This window comes from Carassius carassius, chromosome 40 (genome assembly GCF_963082965.1).
Source record: "Carassius carassius chromosome 40, fCarCar2.1, whole genome shotgun sequence".
In the NCBI taxonomy this organism is placed as follows: Eukaryota; Metazoa; Chordata; class Actinopteri; order Cypriniformes; family Cyprinidae; genus Carassius; species Carassius carassius.
In genome coordinates, this window is record NC_081794.1 from 17171326 (window position 1) to 17188436 (window position 17111).

General features: G+C 38.1%; 2 protein-coding genes and 1 non-coding gene across 8 annotated transcripts in view; 2 read left to right on the forward strand and 1 right to left on the reverse strand.

Moving 5' to 3' along the window:
- Positions 1 to 14296, forward strand: part of LOC132122247 (metastasis-associated protein MTA3-like) — a 40514-nt gene extending 26218 nt beyond the window's left edge. For 2 of the 6 annotated variants that reach the window (XM_059532281.1, XM_059532279.1), the window contains exons 13-19: positions 3484 to 3641; positions 4006 to 4228; positions 7839 to 7931; positions 8007 to 8189; positions 9013 to 9044; positions 10014 to 10138; positions 13429 to 14296. In XM_059532281.1, the coding sequence (XP_059388264.1) occupies positions 3484 to 3641; positions 4006 to 4228; positions 7839 to 7931; positions 8007 to 8189; positions 9013 to 9044; positions 10014 to 10138; positions 13429 to 13594 (980 nt within the window). In that variant the 3' untranslated portion in view covers positions 13595 to 14296. Of the gene's footprint in view, positions 1 to 3483; positions 3642 to 4005; positions 4229 to 7838; positions 7932 to 8006; positions 8190 to 9012; positions 9045 to 10013; positions 10139 to 11608; positions 11629 to 13428 lie in introns of all 6 variants that reach the window. The other 4 variants (XM_059532284.1, XM_059532280.1, XM_059532282.1 and 1 more) reach the window with 3 other exon arrangements.
- Positions 14297 to 14963: 667 nt separating this feature from the next.
- Positions 14964 to 15947, reverse strand: hcar1-4 (hydroxycarboxylic acid receptor 1-4). The gene has a single exon (XM_059531526.1). It carries the CDS (start codon positions 15922 to 15924, stop codon positions 14986 to 14988), a length of 939 nt encoding a protein of 312 aa, XP_059387509.1. The 5' UTR covers positions 15925 to 15947; the 3' UTR covers positions 14964 to 14985.
- Positions 15948 to 16590: 643 nt separating this feature from the next.
- trnai-uau (transfer RNA isoleucine (anticodon UAU)) lies at positions 16591 to 16684 on the forward strand. Its single transcript has 2 exons — positions 16591 to 16628; positions 16649 to 16684. It is a non-coding gene; the product is annotated as a tRNA-Ile (tRNA).
- Positions 16685 to 17111: the final 427 nt, after the last annotated feature.

Here is a 17111-nt window from a genome sequence, read left to right on the forward strand (position 1 = left end):
TGGCTGTCTTATAATATATCGATCGGATCTCGTTTGTGAAGTATTATTTGTCCCTTCAGCTGTCAGTCTGAGCCGTGTGCTCCAGTCAGAGGTGCTGAATTTGACACCTCTGCGCCAACAGCGGGGGGAGGGAGTGGGCAGTGAGTGACCATTTCCACCTCTGCCGGGGCAGCGGTGGCCGATGGGATATTGTGTTCTCGGCTGTTTGTAAACACAATCACACGCGGAAAGGTCTGAGGAGACGCGTCACGGTGATTATCAATGTATAATAATCATACTACATGTTATGGATGACCACCGTCACCGTGGAGCGCTCTGGTGAGGCTCAGAACGCTCTGGTGAGGCTAGACGCGTGTTAGTTACTTTTATATATTTGAATCTTTATTTTGAAGCGTGGAAGCTCCGCTAACAATATGGGAAACTGTTTATTGACAGAAAAGTACAGTACATTATGCATTTCAGTGAAAGTACAGTAAATACACATGGATTATTACAGTACTGTGTGGATGAACATATATTCGTTTGTTGACGTTCCAAAGGTCGTATAGTAGCGTCCGGCTCGTGGATTTGCGCTGATAATGCATCAAAACAAACTGGAAGACGAGTGATACAGATGATGGAGACAGGTCAGAAGTCCTAATCAGTATACCAATACAGAATGGACATAAATGAAATATGAAGCTGGAGATTGTGGATTCTATTTTAGATTGTGATAGACCAGATATATTTAATAATTTAAAGCAGTTTGCTAGTTTGCAGTTTGAGTTATCATCTTTCAAAGACTGTTCAGAAAACACACATACAAAAAAAGCACATTGTATTGAGGTGGTTCATTATATTTGAAACAACATAAATAATACTATTTGTCACAAACAGCAGCTTTTTATGTAACTTCTGAGTGTTTTCTGTAAAATAATATACAGATATTGCATGTTTCCCCTCTGCATGTATGTATAGGAACATTTCATATTTGTGTAGGCGGAAATTGTATACAAAAAGGGTATTATTCCTTCTTCAGTTGGAATGGAATAACTTTTGCATAGATTATGATAGAAACAAATTTCCTTTTTCCTCTATTAGCTGACATGTGCTGGAAACACATAAAATAGGTCTGAAGCTGCTAGGCCCTTCATTGCCTGAGCTACACAATTTCAAACTTCAGTTTATAAAAATAAAATAAAAAAGCGCCTTGTTTTTTTCCCTATTTATTATAGTACAGACAGCATATATAATCATTTTTATAAATTTCAACAGTGTTTTATGTAATTTCAAAGGGTTTCCTTTAAAATGATACCAAACTTCTGTATTTACACCTCTGCATGTAGGAATGGGAAGCTTTTTAATTTAGGTAGGAAAATCCCCAAAATAGCATTTGAGCTTACATATTAAACACCAATTTATTAAAAGTAGGGATGCACCAAATGTTCGTCAACCAAATAAGCAAAAAGACCAAATGAAATGTACTAAAAAATTATATGACATGATCAAATAGCAACTGGCGAAGAGTTAGAGTTGCGCACTATTTATAATGTAACAAAGATGTCGTAGTGTGGAAGCATTCTAAAAATGTCAGTGAAAGACACAAAAATCATTACAAGCACCAACAGCAAGAAACCGTTTAGTACTGCACTTAGGAAGGGATGATTGTTGATGATTGAAATCGCAAAATGGCCTTAAACCATTAGTAAATAATAATAATAATAATTCATTACATTTATATAGAGCTTTTCTAGGCACTCAAAGCGCTTACATTGTCGGGGGTATCTCCTCATCCACCACCAGTGTGCAGCATCCACCTGGATGATGCGACGGCAGCCATATTGCGCCAGAACGCCCACCACACACTAGCTTACTGGTGGAGAGGAGACGGAGTGATGAATCTAATCAGCAGATATGGGGATTGTTAGGAGGCCATGATGGTCAGAGGCCAATGGGCGAATTTAGCCAGGATGCCAAGGTCACACCTCTAATCTTTTCGAGAGACATCCTGGGATTTTTACTGACCACAGAGAGTCAGGACCTCGGTTTAACGTCTCATCTGAAGGAAGGTGCTTGTTGACAGTATAGTGTCATCACTACACTGGGGCGCTAGGACCCACACATACCTGCTGGCCTCACTAGCACCTCTTCCAGCAGCAACCTAGTTTTATCAGGAGGTCTCCCATCCAGGTACTGACCAGGCTCAGCCCTGCTTAGCTTCAGTGGGAAACCAGTCTTGGGCTCCAGGGTGATATGGCTGCCGGCTGCAGAATGTAATGTTTTCTATAACACGCACAAATTCCATGTATTCGAACAGTGCTGCACAAGCTCGTGGCTGATCTGCTTGTTAACCAGGGTTCAAAGTCCAAAGCGCAAGGAAAATCCGCGCTGAACCAGTGTTACTCGTCAGTTGCTCAGTCACATTTTTAAGGCATGTGACAATGGGATACATGCAACGTATTTGTAATAAGACTCATTTATAAATCTGCTGTCAAAAAAAGAAGCGCTGAGGTCTTCCTGTGCGTTCCCACCAAAATAAAAGCTGAGAAGCAAGAACATTTAAACATTTTACCGTTGTTCTATAAAATTAAATAAAAAGTAATACAGTAAAAATGAAACTAATCATTACAATAGCTCTGTTAAAACATTTATTATAACATTCAGACAGTGTTCAGATTAGGATCTCTAATATTTCCTAATGTTGTAAAAAAAAGTCTCTTCTCATCAAGGCTGTTTTTAATTGTACAGTAAAAATACATGCCTGAATCAAAAAGGGGGTCTGTTGGCCAAAAAATATTATTTTGCCAACTTTCATTCATGGAAAACCGTATTCGGCCTTTGGCCCAGTGTTTCATTTTGTTCAGTTTCAGCTTCGGCCAAGAATTTTTATTTCGGTGCATCCCTAATTAAAGGTTGAACAGAAATTACATTTTGAAGGCCCTATGAAATATGTTTTATTTTTCTGCTAAATAAAAATTGTGGTAAATCATTTTTCTGGTGAATAAAAATTATTTAATTCTATTATAAGTAGTAGTACTATCATTACATTAATATCTCTATCATGGTTTCTTCAAATTCACACAGACACAGAGAACATGCAGGTTTAATTTTTAAATGGTATTTTTGTGGCTCATTTCACAGACATTAGTCAATATTACATTTTGATCGAAGTATATTGACGTACTTTTGACGTATCCAACAAAAATTTGGCAAATTCCGTAACGTTGCACGTAATACAGTGAATTCCATTTTTATGACTGGATTCCATGATTCCATCATCGTTTTCGCAAAAATCATTGGGTTGTAGGATATTGCTTTATATTTTTCTTTAGTATGCAGTTACATATTCATGAAAGCTGAAAGTTCTTTAAGACAAACTTAAGAATAGAAAATTAACTGAATAGGAATGCGATTTTCCTGAACAAGAATGACACATCAGGCATAATTACACCTATTAGTGCATTTCATATTAGTGGGTTTTTCCTTTTTCTTCTCTGTTTACAGCCGTACAGTCTGCTCAGTGGTACTCGTGGGGTCCTCCTAACATGCAGTGTCGCCTTTGTGTGTCCTGTTGGATGTACTGGAAAAAGTATGGTGGCCTGAAGATGCCAAGCAGAGCTGAGGGGGAAGAGGAAAAAACGCCTCCAAGCCCTGCACCCAATGTAAGTACTGTTCTAACGGTGTAGATCTGCATTGAGCTATTGGATTAGCTAATATATAGAACTAAATTGAAAAAGTGCTACCATAGTACCAACATCACTTGTAAATAAATGTAAATAATTACATTTTGACTTTGGGAGGCAAAATTTCAGAGCAAAAACACATTGTGATTTGCTCAAACCATTTATCCTGGTTGCAAATGAACAGAGGTCAGGGATGCATCAAGAGTCGTCTCAAAACTTTAAGAAAGCCATGATATTCCCTTTCACTTTTTGCTGTGTTCCCACTGTACATCTTAATTTGTTTGTATTTCCATTTTTTCCCTGTATCAATCCCTAACTTCCTTCATTGTCTGTCTCTTCATAGGAGTTGCGTTCTCGTGGCCATGGCAACCGTCAGTCTTCCCACATGGTTCCGATAAGGAATAGCGGCAGCCCCAAATCCTCCATGAAGACAAAGCAGGCATTCCTCCTGCAGGCCACGCGCCTCACCAAGCTGGCGCGTCACATGTGCCGTGATCTCATCAGGCTGCGCCGGGCCGCGCGCCGCCCCTTTGTGCCCATTAACTGTGGTGCCATAAAGGCGGAGTGTAAGAGCTCTTTAAATTCCTAACTTCAGCCTTGTGTGCAAACACACACACACCCCACCACCCACACTGTCCCGCCCACTCTGTTGCCTGACCACACCTGTCAACATCTCGCTGTCATTCCCCCCCCATCTTCTGTCTCGTACTGTTTTTATTATTATTATAATTTTAATTATTGTTATTATATTTTATTTTGGTTTTTGTATTCCTCCCACCCCATTTCCAATAAAGACTGCCTGTCCTCCATATTTTGCGTTTCAATCATCTTTTCAGTTCAAATTCACTTTTCCCCCCACACTTGTTGACTTGGGTTAAAGGTTTTATGATGTTGTTTAAATTGAACATGAGCACATTTTTTAACACTTCTCTCAGTTTGCTGAAGAGAGTTTATGCACACATCACAAACACATAGACTTAATGGATGCCCTACTACAGTGGTGCCCAACCATGTTTCTGGAGTCCCCCCAACACTGCACATTTTGCATCTCCTTTGTCTGACACACCCAATTCAGGTCTTGGAGTCTCTACCAATGAGCTGATGATCTGAATCAGGTTTGTTTGATTAAGGTGACGTGGAAAACATGCAGTGTTGGGGGGCCTCCAGGAACGTGGTTGGGAACCACTGTCCTACTATGCCTGCTTCGTCGTATGTTGTAATTTTACTTGAAATGCGCATCATAATCTGAGCCTTATATTTATTAAAAGCTCAATGAGAGACTTGAAAAGCTTTGCCTGAAGAAAGCTATATTTTGCACACTGCTGTACTAATAACTAGGGGTACTGTTTGGTTTAAAGTTACATGTATTTTTTTTTCTTTTTTTTTGCTGTTACTTAGCCTGTCCAGATTTGCTCTTAAGAAGGATAAACTATTTTGGTTTTGCATTTTATCCCCCGTGCCCCCCTTAACACTTTTATAGTGTTTTAATGCATTTGGCACTACAATTTAAGGGGATGGGATATATTTTTGTGTATTCTATGTTTAATGTGAGAGGATTTTAGAGCTATAGGAGTTGGATTTGCAGGATTTTAGAGAGCAAATTCAAAACGTATGCATATTTACTTGTAAATATTGTACATTTTGTGAATAGTCACTTTTAGACTTGTCAAAAATTCTTGATGGATATGAAGTTCAAGAGTGAATTTTAAGTTCAGTAAAGTTGATTCGGGGTCGATCTGGGATCGATATTGAAATATTTAGTATATTTTCTGAAGATTATACCCACAGCTGGTTTTTCAAATCGAAACATAGAACATTTAATACTAGGAAGTACAAACATTCAACATATGTTTTTACTTTTCACCTTATAGATCTTTTTTTTTTTTTATCTACCCATTATAAAATGTGCAATCGGATTTAACGATTCGGATAACTTGTTGCATCAGCAGAAAAAATGCAAAAATTCATAATGGTGTGTGCCAAGATTTATAGTTGAAATACTGTCCCTGTCAGGAAAATGTATTGAAATATGTACCTCCAGAGTGTGTATTGTTGGTTAGTGTGTGTGTACGTTAATGCCTCAGCTTTAATTTTTGTCACTTCCACTGAACTGCCTCTGAATACAGATGGTTTCATCACTGATTGTACCCAAGTGAACATTAATGTCTCTAAGGGAAGAATATATCTTATTTTATTGTAGCAGACCGCTATACAAAGCAATATTTTATGTGGAATAGCTAATTTAATTGCTATTACCTGTGCAACCAATCAATCATTCGGTAGCTAACATTGACAGGCTGTTCAGAGTCATTTTTGGTGCAGTATATGATCTAATTAATTAGATGTTCAGTTAGAAAGAGTTGTTGACAAGACATTGAGTCATGCAGTTGGAAAAATTCCCTGTGCTTGGTATTATGATATTTAAAACTGAAGTTTGTTCCCCTAAAGAGTTTAGACACCAGTCTGCAATTTGTCAAAAGGCCAATTTTAAAATGCTGAGGAAGTTGGTCAATGGCGGTAATTGATCAGGAGGACTTTGTGTCTTGGGAAATGTTACGTTAGCACAGAAAAGAGAAATGGCCCTAGAACTTTTAAATGGATGGTTTTGCGACATTGGCAATCATTTACGTTTTTTGGGGTTCTTAAGTGGTTACTGAATTATTATTTGTCATAGAGTGCATTTGAGTTAATGTTAATTAATGAAACCGAGTTGGGATGAAAGAGAAATCCCCTCAAATATGCAACACACTTTAAACAAGCCTAAAGGTGAGTTTACAGATCATGGTAGCCAGGCTTTGCTCTAAAGGCAGCTGTTTCCTCTTGACAGGTACTTGTAAATAGGTCTCTTTTACAGGGAGAGCTCATATTAACAGGGAAAGAGAGCCAATCACCTTCTCTCTGTCTGTCCAATCAAAAGTTTTTCCACTCAGTTTTGCATTGCCCCCCTCCCATCATGCGAAACCTCCATTCTATGCTTCCATTCCACCTCTGTCTCCACCCCAAACACGTCTGTATGTATCCCCAGCCATAAAAAGTTGTTCAGACATCTGTGTCCTGAAGCACGAGCGACCCGGGTAGGGGCAGCATGCTCTTTGGTTTGTCTCTCTCTCTTTTATTTTTCTTTGTGTGAATGTCTTGTGGGCACCAAAACACAAATAAAACCATGGCTGAAACCATCCTATCTGAGTCCTTGTAGTTTCATGTGTCTCGTGTACCTGTCCATCACTCTGTTAGATGCACACCGACAGGCCGAGCAGAGCGGCAATCGTGAAATCCCAGACAGCATGAGCTCCATTGGCTCTTGCCTTGCCTTCATGACTTGTTTACATGCACACACTCATAAGAAGCTGCTGTGAATGCAACATCGCATTTGTTTTCCTCTTTCCAACCTCATTCAACATGCTGGCTAACTAGGTTATGTTCAACATCTTGCCTGCCCAACATATATTGTGCATGAAAATCATGGAATTATCAGGTTTAGTGCATCGAAATGTGACACACAAGTGATGCAATGAATCACAGAAGTTTAATAAAACACATTTGCAACCATGAGGATTAAAAGGTGAAGAAAACAGTTTGTTACACACATAAAAGTCAGAGAACCGCTATTTCAGCACTTCCCCGAAGGCACAGGTTCATTCAATTAAAAAAATAGATTTTGTGTCGCTAGATAATGCATCACCCAGTTCAGTGATTGTCTTTTCTCCACATTCGATAAATTTTGGAAAGGGAAATGAATTGGAAGTTATATCGGTACATCTTCAAGACAGCTTCTCTCCAGGTTTGCCAAGTCAACAAGAAGAATCAACTGAAGAGAACTGCTTTAAACAACTTCCGACTCCTCTGGAGTTTTAATGAATTTTAAAAGTAACCAAAGAAAGTTGAAGTGATTTTAATGGGTTCACTGTGGTCAGATCAATGTTCTGGAGTTCAACAGGAAGAAATGCGTTCACTAGGGCCTAAAGAATGAACCGAGCAGCAAATGAGATTTGATTCTGCTTGTTGCTCCCATAAAAATCGTTGTCCAGTCAAAAAGATTAGTCACCGCAGGGTTGGTGTATCGCCTCTACATCCATCAAGCCGGCCTGTTGGTGTCTAAGTGTGAATGTCTCTTTCTCGCTCTTTGACTTGCTTCTATCTCCGTTTGTCTGTTCTGTACTGCCGGTTGATGAATAGATATGATCCGGGTGTCAGAGGGCATGACAGGGCGACCTATGAAGCCCAAATCTTCCCCGAGGAGCACCCTGACCAGCGTCTTGCAGTATCTCGGTGAGCCACACAGCATTACAAATGCCTGCTTTGAGCTATAACTAACAGATGACAGTGAATATTCTGTAATTTCAGAGACTCGTCCAGCAACTCATGTTCAACGGCCTCATCGCACCCCTGGCCTACAGGTGCAGCCCCCACGGCGCCTACTTTCCTCTCTTCCCAGTCATGGCCCACATGGCATGTTGGGAAAACGGAGCTACCATCACCACAGCAGGGTTGAATCTGCTGAGAGGAGAGCCAGTGCTCCAGGACAAGGTGGGTTTACAGTAAAAGATACATACCACTCTTAAAAACAAAGGTTCCAAAAAGGAGTGATGCCATAGAAGAACCATTTTGGGTTCTCTAAAGAACACCTACTTGCTTATTTGAAACAATATCTATTGTAAATAAAGGTTCCAAAAGGTTGTTTTTTTTTTTTGCTGTGATATCACAGAACATAATTTTTGCTTCCTCAAAAGACCTTTCGGTGAACAGTTCTTAAAGAACCATTGTTTTTCTTTGTGTGAAATACATGTTAAAAATCTAAAGAACCTTATAATTCCATGGATGATAGAGGTTCTTCATATAACCATCAATGCCAATAACGAACATTTACTTCTAAGAGTGTAAACATTATAAAAATAAAGGTTACATGACTTATTTTTTCTTAGTGTGAAGAATATTTAAAGAACCTCTAAACATCTAAAGAACCTTTTAAGTATTAAAAAGTTTCCATGGGATGTTAAAGGTTCTCCATGGAATCATAGATGTTCAAAAACTAACTTTTTTTTTTTAGAAGTACACTCTTAAAAATAAAGGTCCTTCAGATGGTTCTTCACAGCGATGCCATAGAAGAACCATTTTTGGTCCCAAAAAGAACCATTCAGTCAAAGGTTCTTTAAAGAACCATCTCTTTCTTACCTTTTTATAATCTGAAGAACCTTCTTTATGGAACCATTTAGACAAAAAGGTTTCATCTATGGCATCAAGAAGAACCTTTATTTTTAAGTATAGTGTATAGATGTCAAAGATGGATGTGTAATGGTATTGTATGCTTATTTCATACTACGTACCTCTTTTTTTCTTTTTCTTTTTTTAGAAAATCCAGCCCATATTGTGGGACCCATTCTGGTAAGTAACAATGACTTGAGTCACTCGCATCACTGGTTCAGACTAAAGCAGGAAGGTGTCATATATTATCAGTGTGGCTTCATCAGACTGGAAGACAATAAGTTACTAACATCTGTGTTGCTGAGAAAGGGAGATTCTGTCTAATATTCGAATGTAGATACTGTTGACGCTGTGAATTAGTTCAGGTGACAGCTTCAATCTCCAGCCTCGGTGGTTTCCCACATATTATTGTGGCCAGGTGAAATGGAAATGAGAAATGAGAGACAGCAAAACAAACACAAATACACTCACTGTTCATCAATGAGATGAATAATGTAAATATAGGGGATGGACCTTCATCTCATTTTTGGCCTGTCATTTCTAAAACCGAAGAAGATTAAAAGTTGCTTTTGTAATTGCATTTTTGTTTATTGGGACCAAACTAATTTATAGATACCAGGTTGCGTTTCAACCTAGGGAAACAATAGATGAAAATTGCTTTGTTAATAAGACTTTTTTTTTTTCATCTTGTGATTTAAAAATCATTACAAGTGTTTTAAGGAGTAACTAAGTGAGAAACACCAACAGTTATAATAATAACGAGCCATTGGAAAAAAAAAAAAAAATTATTACATGACTACTTAAAATACAAGCACATATTAATATTATTAAATGAATATTAAATATTAATTAAACAATTTTACTATAATTATCTTTAATTTTGTAGATTATTTTATCTTTCACTAAGAAGAATAATAAATTTCAAAGCAGAAAACAGTCAACCTATAACACACTAATTTTATATATGTGATTTTATTTTCTTTTTTTGCTAAATCATTTATTTATTGCTTTTGGAACTCTTGAGCTTCTAGGCATCTACCAAATTTTTATGTCCATTATAAAATGTAATACTGAAGTTGTCTAAGTGCATATAGTAACTCTTTTGAAAGAAGGAAATATTTCAAGATGTCATCTCCTTCCCTATTTCAGCAGCATAATGGAAGCAGCACCGGTGCCTCCAACGTTCGTGGCAGTGGCCTGATGCTCCGCAAGAGACGACCCAACTGGATCGATGCTCCTGATGACAGCTTCTTTCTGGTTTCCCGAGAGACGAGGTGTGCAAATCAACCTCGCTGTCCATTTTAGCAGTATTTCCAATGGCATCACACTCATCTAAACCCTAAACTTGTCGTGCCTTGTTTACTAAGGAACACCGAAATCCACTTTTGTGTGCTTTCATTTGGTTAGCTTTACTCAGGCCTGTACATAGAGCATAGAGACAAATTTCATAGAAAACAGCAGGGCAGACACACTCCATGTCAAAAAACAGCCCTTACCTTGTTCTTCTGTGATTGGCACCTGCAGATATTATCCCCTGAGATGGCATGTCACATCTGATTAAGTTTTCATCATTTTGATACAACCTCCACCTAAGAGTGACTGATCTTGGTGACAGGATTGGCACGTGTGTAATTACCGCATTGGTCATACCTAGTGACAGAGGCGGGTAAGAGGGTCTAAGCCGAAGTAGTCAGTGTAGGAAATGGGCGATTCAATCTCAGATGTCAGGGACAATTTTTCAATAACAAAGATCCTATAATTAACTATACCCATGATCCTATTAATCTGTGGTGGCATGGAGAGACAACTGAAAAAGAATGATTTTTGATGTAGATTGAGGTTAGGTTTAATCCAGAGAGATGAGACTCCACAGGTAACTTAATGCTTCACAAACACACATACACTCCCAGTCAAAAGTTTGAACACACAACTTAAAAAAATGAAAAGATGTTTTTTTTTTTCTCATGATCCTAAAACCTGTTGTGCTTTGTAAATTTTCATTTTTTTTTATTCTAAAAAAGATTGCATTTTTACATACTTTTTACATTATATAAAATATAGGAATTATTTTAATTATTACATAAATCCCATACTTTCATTAGTTATTTAATTTTTTATGTCTTGTTTTATTGTATGTTATTTACTTTTTTTTTATTTTAGTTTTTCTTTTTTCTTTTTTTTTTTAATATAGTTAAGTTTTATTTATTTTTTATATATAAATAATTACAAATTGAGTAGCTGTGTCCAAACTTTTTATTGCCAGTGTACTTGTCTCACTACATTTGTGAATTTGCTTTTTTATTTCCTTAAAACAATGTAGAGTCATAACAACATTTCTCAGTAGAATTGTTTGGCAGTTCTATTTAGACAGGAGATGGTCTCCACAGCCATCCTCCATCATTTTGCAGTAATATGATGAACAGATTAACTTATTTGAAGTTAATTCTCAGTCGACTGAAATGCAATATGAAAGGATTAAGAGCTGCAGACATTAATGGCGTACTTTTTACCAACTCTGCATGAATTGAACACATCCACAATGCTAATGACATCCCTGTTTGCACTGAGTCTAAAGTACAGACTGGATGTGAAATGTTTCTGAAGTTCTATTTGGATTCAAATTAAACAGACGAAGGTGTTATTTTGAGCAGGGGGAATTGGATACGTTATTTGCCCTGTTGTTTTATGACTACTTTTTGACTACTTTTTAGTGACTCTTTGCTTGTCTCGTTTTGTTGCTGCAGCTGTTAGACACCTGAACATGGTAAGATCGCACGCACCGTACACAAAACCTAAACCACATTACCTGTGGAGTCTTGCAAAATGTATTAAATGTATGACCAAAAGAGACACTCGATTAACCTATACATTCAAAATGAACTGCCTTTCTGGTGGCTTCTGACACCTCAACCTGCAAAATGTGTTTTTATGCTTAATGAAGATCAGACAGACAGAAGCCAGATAGTCATAATAGTTCACCCACTGCAGCAAGAGCTTTGGTTTTAATTTCTTTGGCATTGACAAGTAGATGTGAGCTGGAGCTTGAAGAAAAATGCCTCTCCATTACAGCCACATCCATATGAGCCATGACTTGCACAGCTCCCTATGGCCTCCAGCGCTGGAGCGGATGCTAGGCTAAATTTAGCGCCCCTGCCCTGAAAGATTAGCCTTTAACTAGGCAAGAGACCCAGAGACAAATGGGATCTGGTCTGGGACTCTAACAGGTTTAAACCAGACTGTCACGACTCTCTCCTGCAGAAATTCCACTCTGATGTTTGAGTTGATGTTAAAATAGATAGTAAATATATGCTTCTCATTTTATAATATTTGCAGTGTTAAAGGTTTGCATGGAACCTAATCATAGTTATATCACAGCTCTGTGCTGCTAATGAATGAATATGTGTATTTGTGCTAACGTAGTGTGATTTATAAAGTAAACACACTTGCTATAAAATACAAGCTCACATACACAGCACATTCTAGAATATCATCATGCATTTGTTGCTCGAGACCCAGTTAACGGTTCTTTCATTATGGCCAATGTAATCTAAGGGCTGTCCCCTGTGGATGCCTGTTGGCCTCATTCATTTTGCATGAACATTAGACCCAGGCGATTCATTCATTTCTCTCTTTGCTATACGGACCTGATCATGAATAGAACATTATTTATGTCGATTTATGCCAGTTTGCTTAATAATTTAATAATTGCCACCGCTTATATCTGCAACATGCCGAGGTAAATGCAATTGTATTATATGATGCACACAGGAAAACCAAATTTGTACAGTTTTCAATTTAGTTTTCTTTCTTGATATTTTATAAACTAGTGAGCAAGTTCACATTGCAAAGCTTGCAAAATATGATGACGCATGATAGTTCTTGTGTATTTCCTGTCAAAGGATTTTAGAAATATCCCGTTGCTTACAAATTATTGCACAACACATGGGATTCCATGATACTTGCATTCTCAATTATTGCAATGACTCGTTATAGTCAAAGTTTTACTTCAATATTTTAAATTTATTTTCAATACCACATATTAAAAATAATTATTACACTACCTTTCATAATTTTACTTTGGTAAGATTCAAAGTTTTTAAAAGAATTCGCTTAGGCTAACTAAGTATTTGATCAAAAATACAGCAATATTTTCAAATATTATTAACATTTTCAGACAACGGATTTCAGTTTTTCCCCCTATAAAATATAATTTATTCCTGTGATGGCAAAGCTACATTTTCAGCATCATTACACCAGTTTTCATTGTCAAATGATACTTCAGAAATCATTCTAAAATGCTGTTTTGCTGCTCAAGAAACATTTCCTATTATCATCCATTTTTTTTTTGTCCGTGGAAACCATTTTTATGTTTTTATGAATATAATGTTCAAAAGAACAGCCTTTATTTGAAATAATAGATTTTTTTTTTAACATTTTAAATATCTGTCACTTTTTAGCAATTTAATGCATACCTAAAGAAAGGACCTGTTATGATTGTTAAATATAAGCTATGAGTTTCTTAAAGACAGTGACATGTTTTGTTTTATCTGCCTTTTTTCCTCAGGAAGGCCAGAAGGCTGCTCTCCCGTTCACAGTTAAGAAGAGCATGCAGACAACCATGTGAGCATATCAGCCTGCGCAGGGTCCCCCAGGGGCCAGCGCAGGTACCTGTCCTGGCGCCCCCTCACCCCAGTTTACGGATGCGAGGCCCAATCGTCATCCACGACTGACCCTCGCCTGCATTGTTCCCTCAGCCTGTTCTGTTCTGTTCTCATTTGCTGCCTAACTCTGCACAGCACAGGCCACAAGCCACTAAAACACTTCTTATTCCTCTTTAGTCTACTTCTAAAACTTTCGCTTCCTATTCAGAACAAAAAGCAGTAATAAAGCATTTAGCTAATAACCCCCATTAAAATGATACTTGTATATTCAGAACCTTCTTTGACGCACGGCAGCCTGAAGCTCTTGTTTCAATATCTTGCTAAGTACCGAATGCTCATTAAGTTTCAATACAAACACTTTTACCTTGCAGCAACTTGTAACATTAGCTCTAAGCACTGGTTTGATGAGAATCTATGGCTGTGGGAAGTAAATTTACAGGGTTCCACGAGTGGCCATGCCACAAATGTGTATCATGTACAGATCGATGCTGACCACTTTTGAAAAGTGTTAGTGTACTCTTTGTAAATTCAGTTATCTCTGCATTGAATGGTTTCCTTTATTTCTCTCTGTATCTTCTGTGCGTATCATGACAAGTACAAGTTTGTGAGCTGTTTTCATATTGTATTCAAACGAGGACTGGATTTTATGTTGAGTTGCTGGCTATTAGGTGGTCTTAACTGAGAGCATGTTCAATAGATTCTTTTAACTGGAGATGTTGTAATGATTTGTGGAAGTCAAAGCAGTCTTTGGAACTCTAATATTCGTTCAGGACATTAAAGACTCTTTCAGATGCCCTTTGGATGTTTTTAAGGAAGAAAACAATTGGCTTTTTAACTTCAAAGGGCAATGTGACAGCATGTGAGTGTGAAACAATAAGCTATTTTGTTTTCTATACCTCATACATTTCTGTTGTAATTCATTGTGTGTCAAACATTTACTGAAAAATGCTAAATAAAAAAAGCGCAGTACAGATTGTATGTCTGTGTAATAATATGAAAAGCAATTGATGCATGTTACAGGCAGAAAACGTATCAAAGTATATAAAGGTGTACAGTATAGCACTACATTTATCAGAAGCTTTTATCCAAAGTGACTTACAGTGCATTCAGGCTATACATTTTTTATCAGTACGTGTATTCCCTGGGAATTGAACCCATGGCCTTTTGTGCTGCTAATGCAATGCTCTACCACTGAGTCATAGGAAAACTATTGCAGAACACAAAAGATATTAAGAAAACATTCTTCAGAGTATTATCTTAAGTGTTAGAAAGAGGTATGGAACAACATCTGAAGGTGAGAAATAAATGAATTTTCATTTGTATACGGACTGTACCCCCCCCCCCCCCAATGCACAGTTTCTCAGGTAGATTAACGTTTTCTGTTCGTTTTCGCACTCATCCTGAACTTCGTCAGCCCCAATGCCCCCCCCCCCCCCCCAATGCACAGTTTCTCAGGTAGATTAACGTTTTCTGTTCGTTTTCGCACTCATCCTGAACTTCGTCAGCCCCAATGAGTTGGTTTTGCCCTTTAGGGTGTCACGAAACCAAGCATTAATGTGGCAGTAGATGACTGAATCCAGTGCACTGTTCATGTAGGTTAAAGCTAAAGAAGTATGAAAACACACAATGAGGAGTTCTGAACAGGAAAACACTTGAAGGAAGATGCCAGAAGTGACTGTAGGCAGGAAACACAGAACAAATATGATCACAAGAAACAGAAGCAATCTCACTGCCCGCTTCACCCTGCGGTGTGCCCCCTTCGACTGGTGGCCATGGACGTGAAAGGAAACCCGCACAAAGCAGAAGACCACCAGTGCAAATGCTAACAGGACCTCTATCAGCTGGACTGAATTATATATCCTCATCTGAACCAACGGCGATGTCCATGAGAGAAAAGTGTGGCATGTGAGCTTTGAAGAGTTTTTCTGTGATGTGAGAACCAGGTTCAGGGCGGTTGGAAGGCGAAGGAGTAGAACAACCATCCAAACCATGCTAGCAAACATTATAGCTTGTCTCACACTCATTCGACAAATGCGATGGTGTGGGTGAAGGATCCTGAAGAAGCGGTCCACGGCTAAAATTGACATGAAAGCCATACTTGCCGAGTAGTTTACTGATAAGATGTATAAAATGAGCCGGCAACAGGATTCGCCAAATATCCAGTCATCACCACGAAAGAGGTAATCTAATTGGAAAGGCAGTCCAGTGAGGAGTAGCAGGTCAGATATCACCAAGCAGAGGAGATACACATTGCAGGCTTTCCATGGAGACTTGAAGAACAAAATCCACAGAGCAAACACATTTACAGGCAACCCAAAGATGAACTCCAAAATGACAACAGGCTTTAAAATGGAAGAAACAAGGTTCTGAGGTTCTGTGCAGGAGGTGATGTTACTCATGATGAAAAGTAACCTAGAAGTAAATAAATATTGTGTTAACACAATGTAAATACAAAGATGGTCTCCAATTCTGCTCAGTTGGTGGTCAGCTGTGGTGGAATAAGTTATTTTTAAGTCATAAACTTAATCCTTAGTCTATATTTGGCAAAATAATGAAGAAAATATCATCAAAATGTCTTTTTAGACTTACCAAATGAGCAAGGCAGGAGTTGTCGTTATCGTGACGGTTAGAGAATGATTTGAAGTTGTTGGGAAATGATACCACTGTGGGTGGAGTAAAGGAAGATCAAATGATCTGTAGGTTTGAAATGTTATTATTTTATTTAGATCGCAAATCAGTAACGTTAATCATATCACATCATAAACTGACTATGCGATAAAAAAAAACATAAATCGAAAAAAGATTCGAGATGAATTCTTGAAATGTGATGTCACTTAAGGGAAGTGATGTAACTTACTTTAACAGTATTGGGAAATAATACTGGGAGACAGCTGGGATATGTCATAAGAATGTGTTCTAGTTTAAGTGTAAAAACCCTCAATAAGTGTCAAGCAGGATATGTGCTTTTAAAAACGGACTGTCTGGGACTTGGGCATTATAAATAGTCGTATAACATAGTAATAGTATAACATTCTTAACCTCTATTATTGCACTTTGGTGGCTAAGCTCCAGTGGCGCAATCGGTTAGCGCGCGGTACTTATACAGCAGTACAATGCAGAGCAATGCCGAGGTTGTGAGTTCGAGCCTCACCTGGAGCACAGTTTTGCTCGATATAAAATATAGGAGGATCTGCAAAATTGCACAAGATTGGTAGATGGTAGACGGTATACACTGAAAATAGTAACTGGACTTCGTAACTCACGCTGCTGCTTAAAACGGTTACACTGTAATTGAGCAGTATATATGTGGACAAACAGAGAAAGTGAGTTGTGTATAGACTGGAGGTGTGAACATGGACGGGTGTGAAAGAACAAGACGGATGCATAGTCACAATGTGTATCGCCTGCGTCTATGGCGGCCAGGATCCTGTAGGGGGCAGCATTGCATAAGGTTCAGTAAAGTACCACAATCTTAAAACATTCGCCACGTGTTAAAATCTCAACGCTTTTCAACTTTATTTACTCTGAGATGTGAAGTATACATTTGAAGTATCAAATGTATCCAGAAAGCATACACTCTAGATAT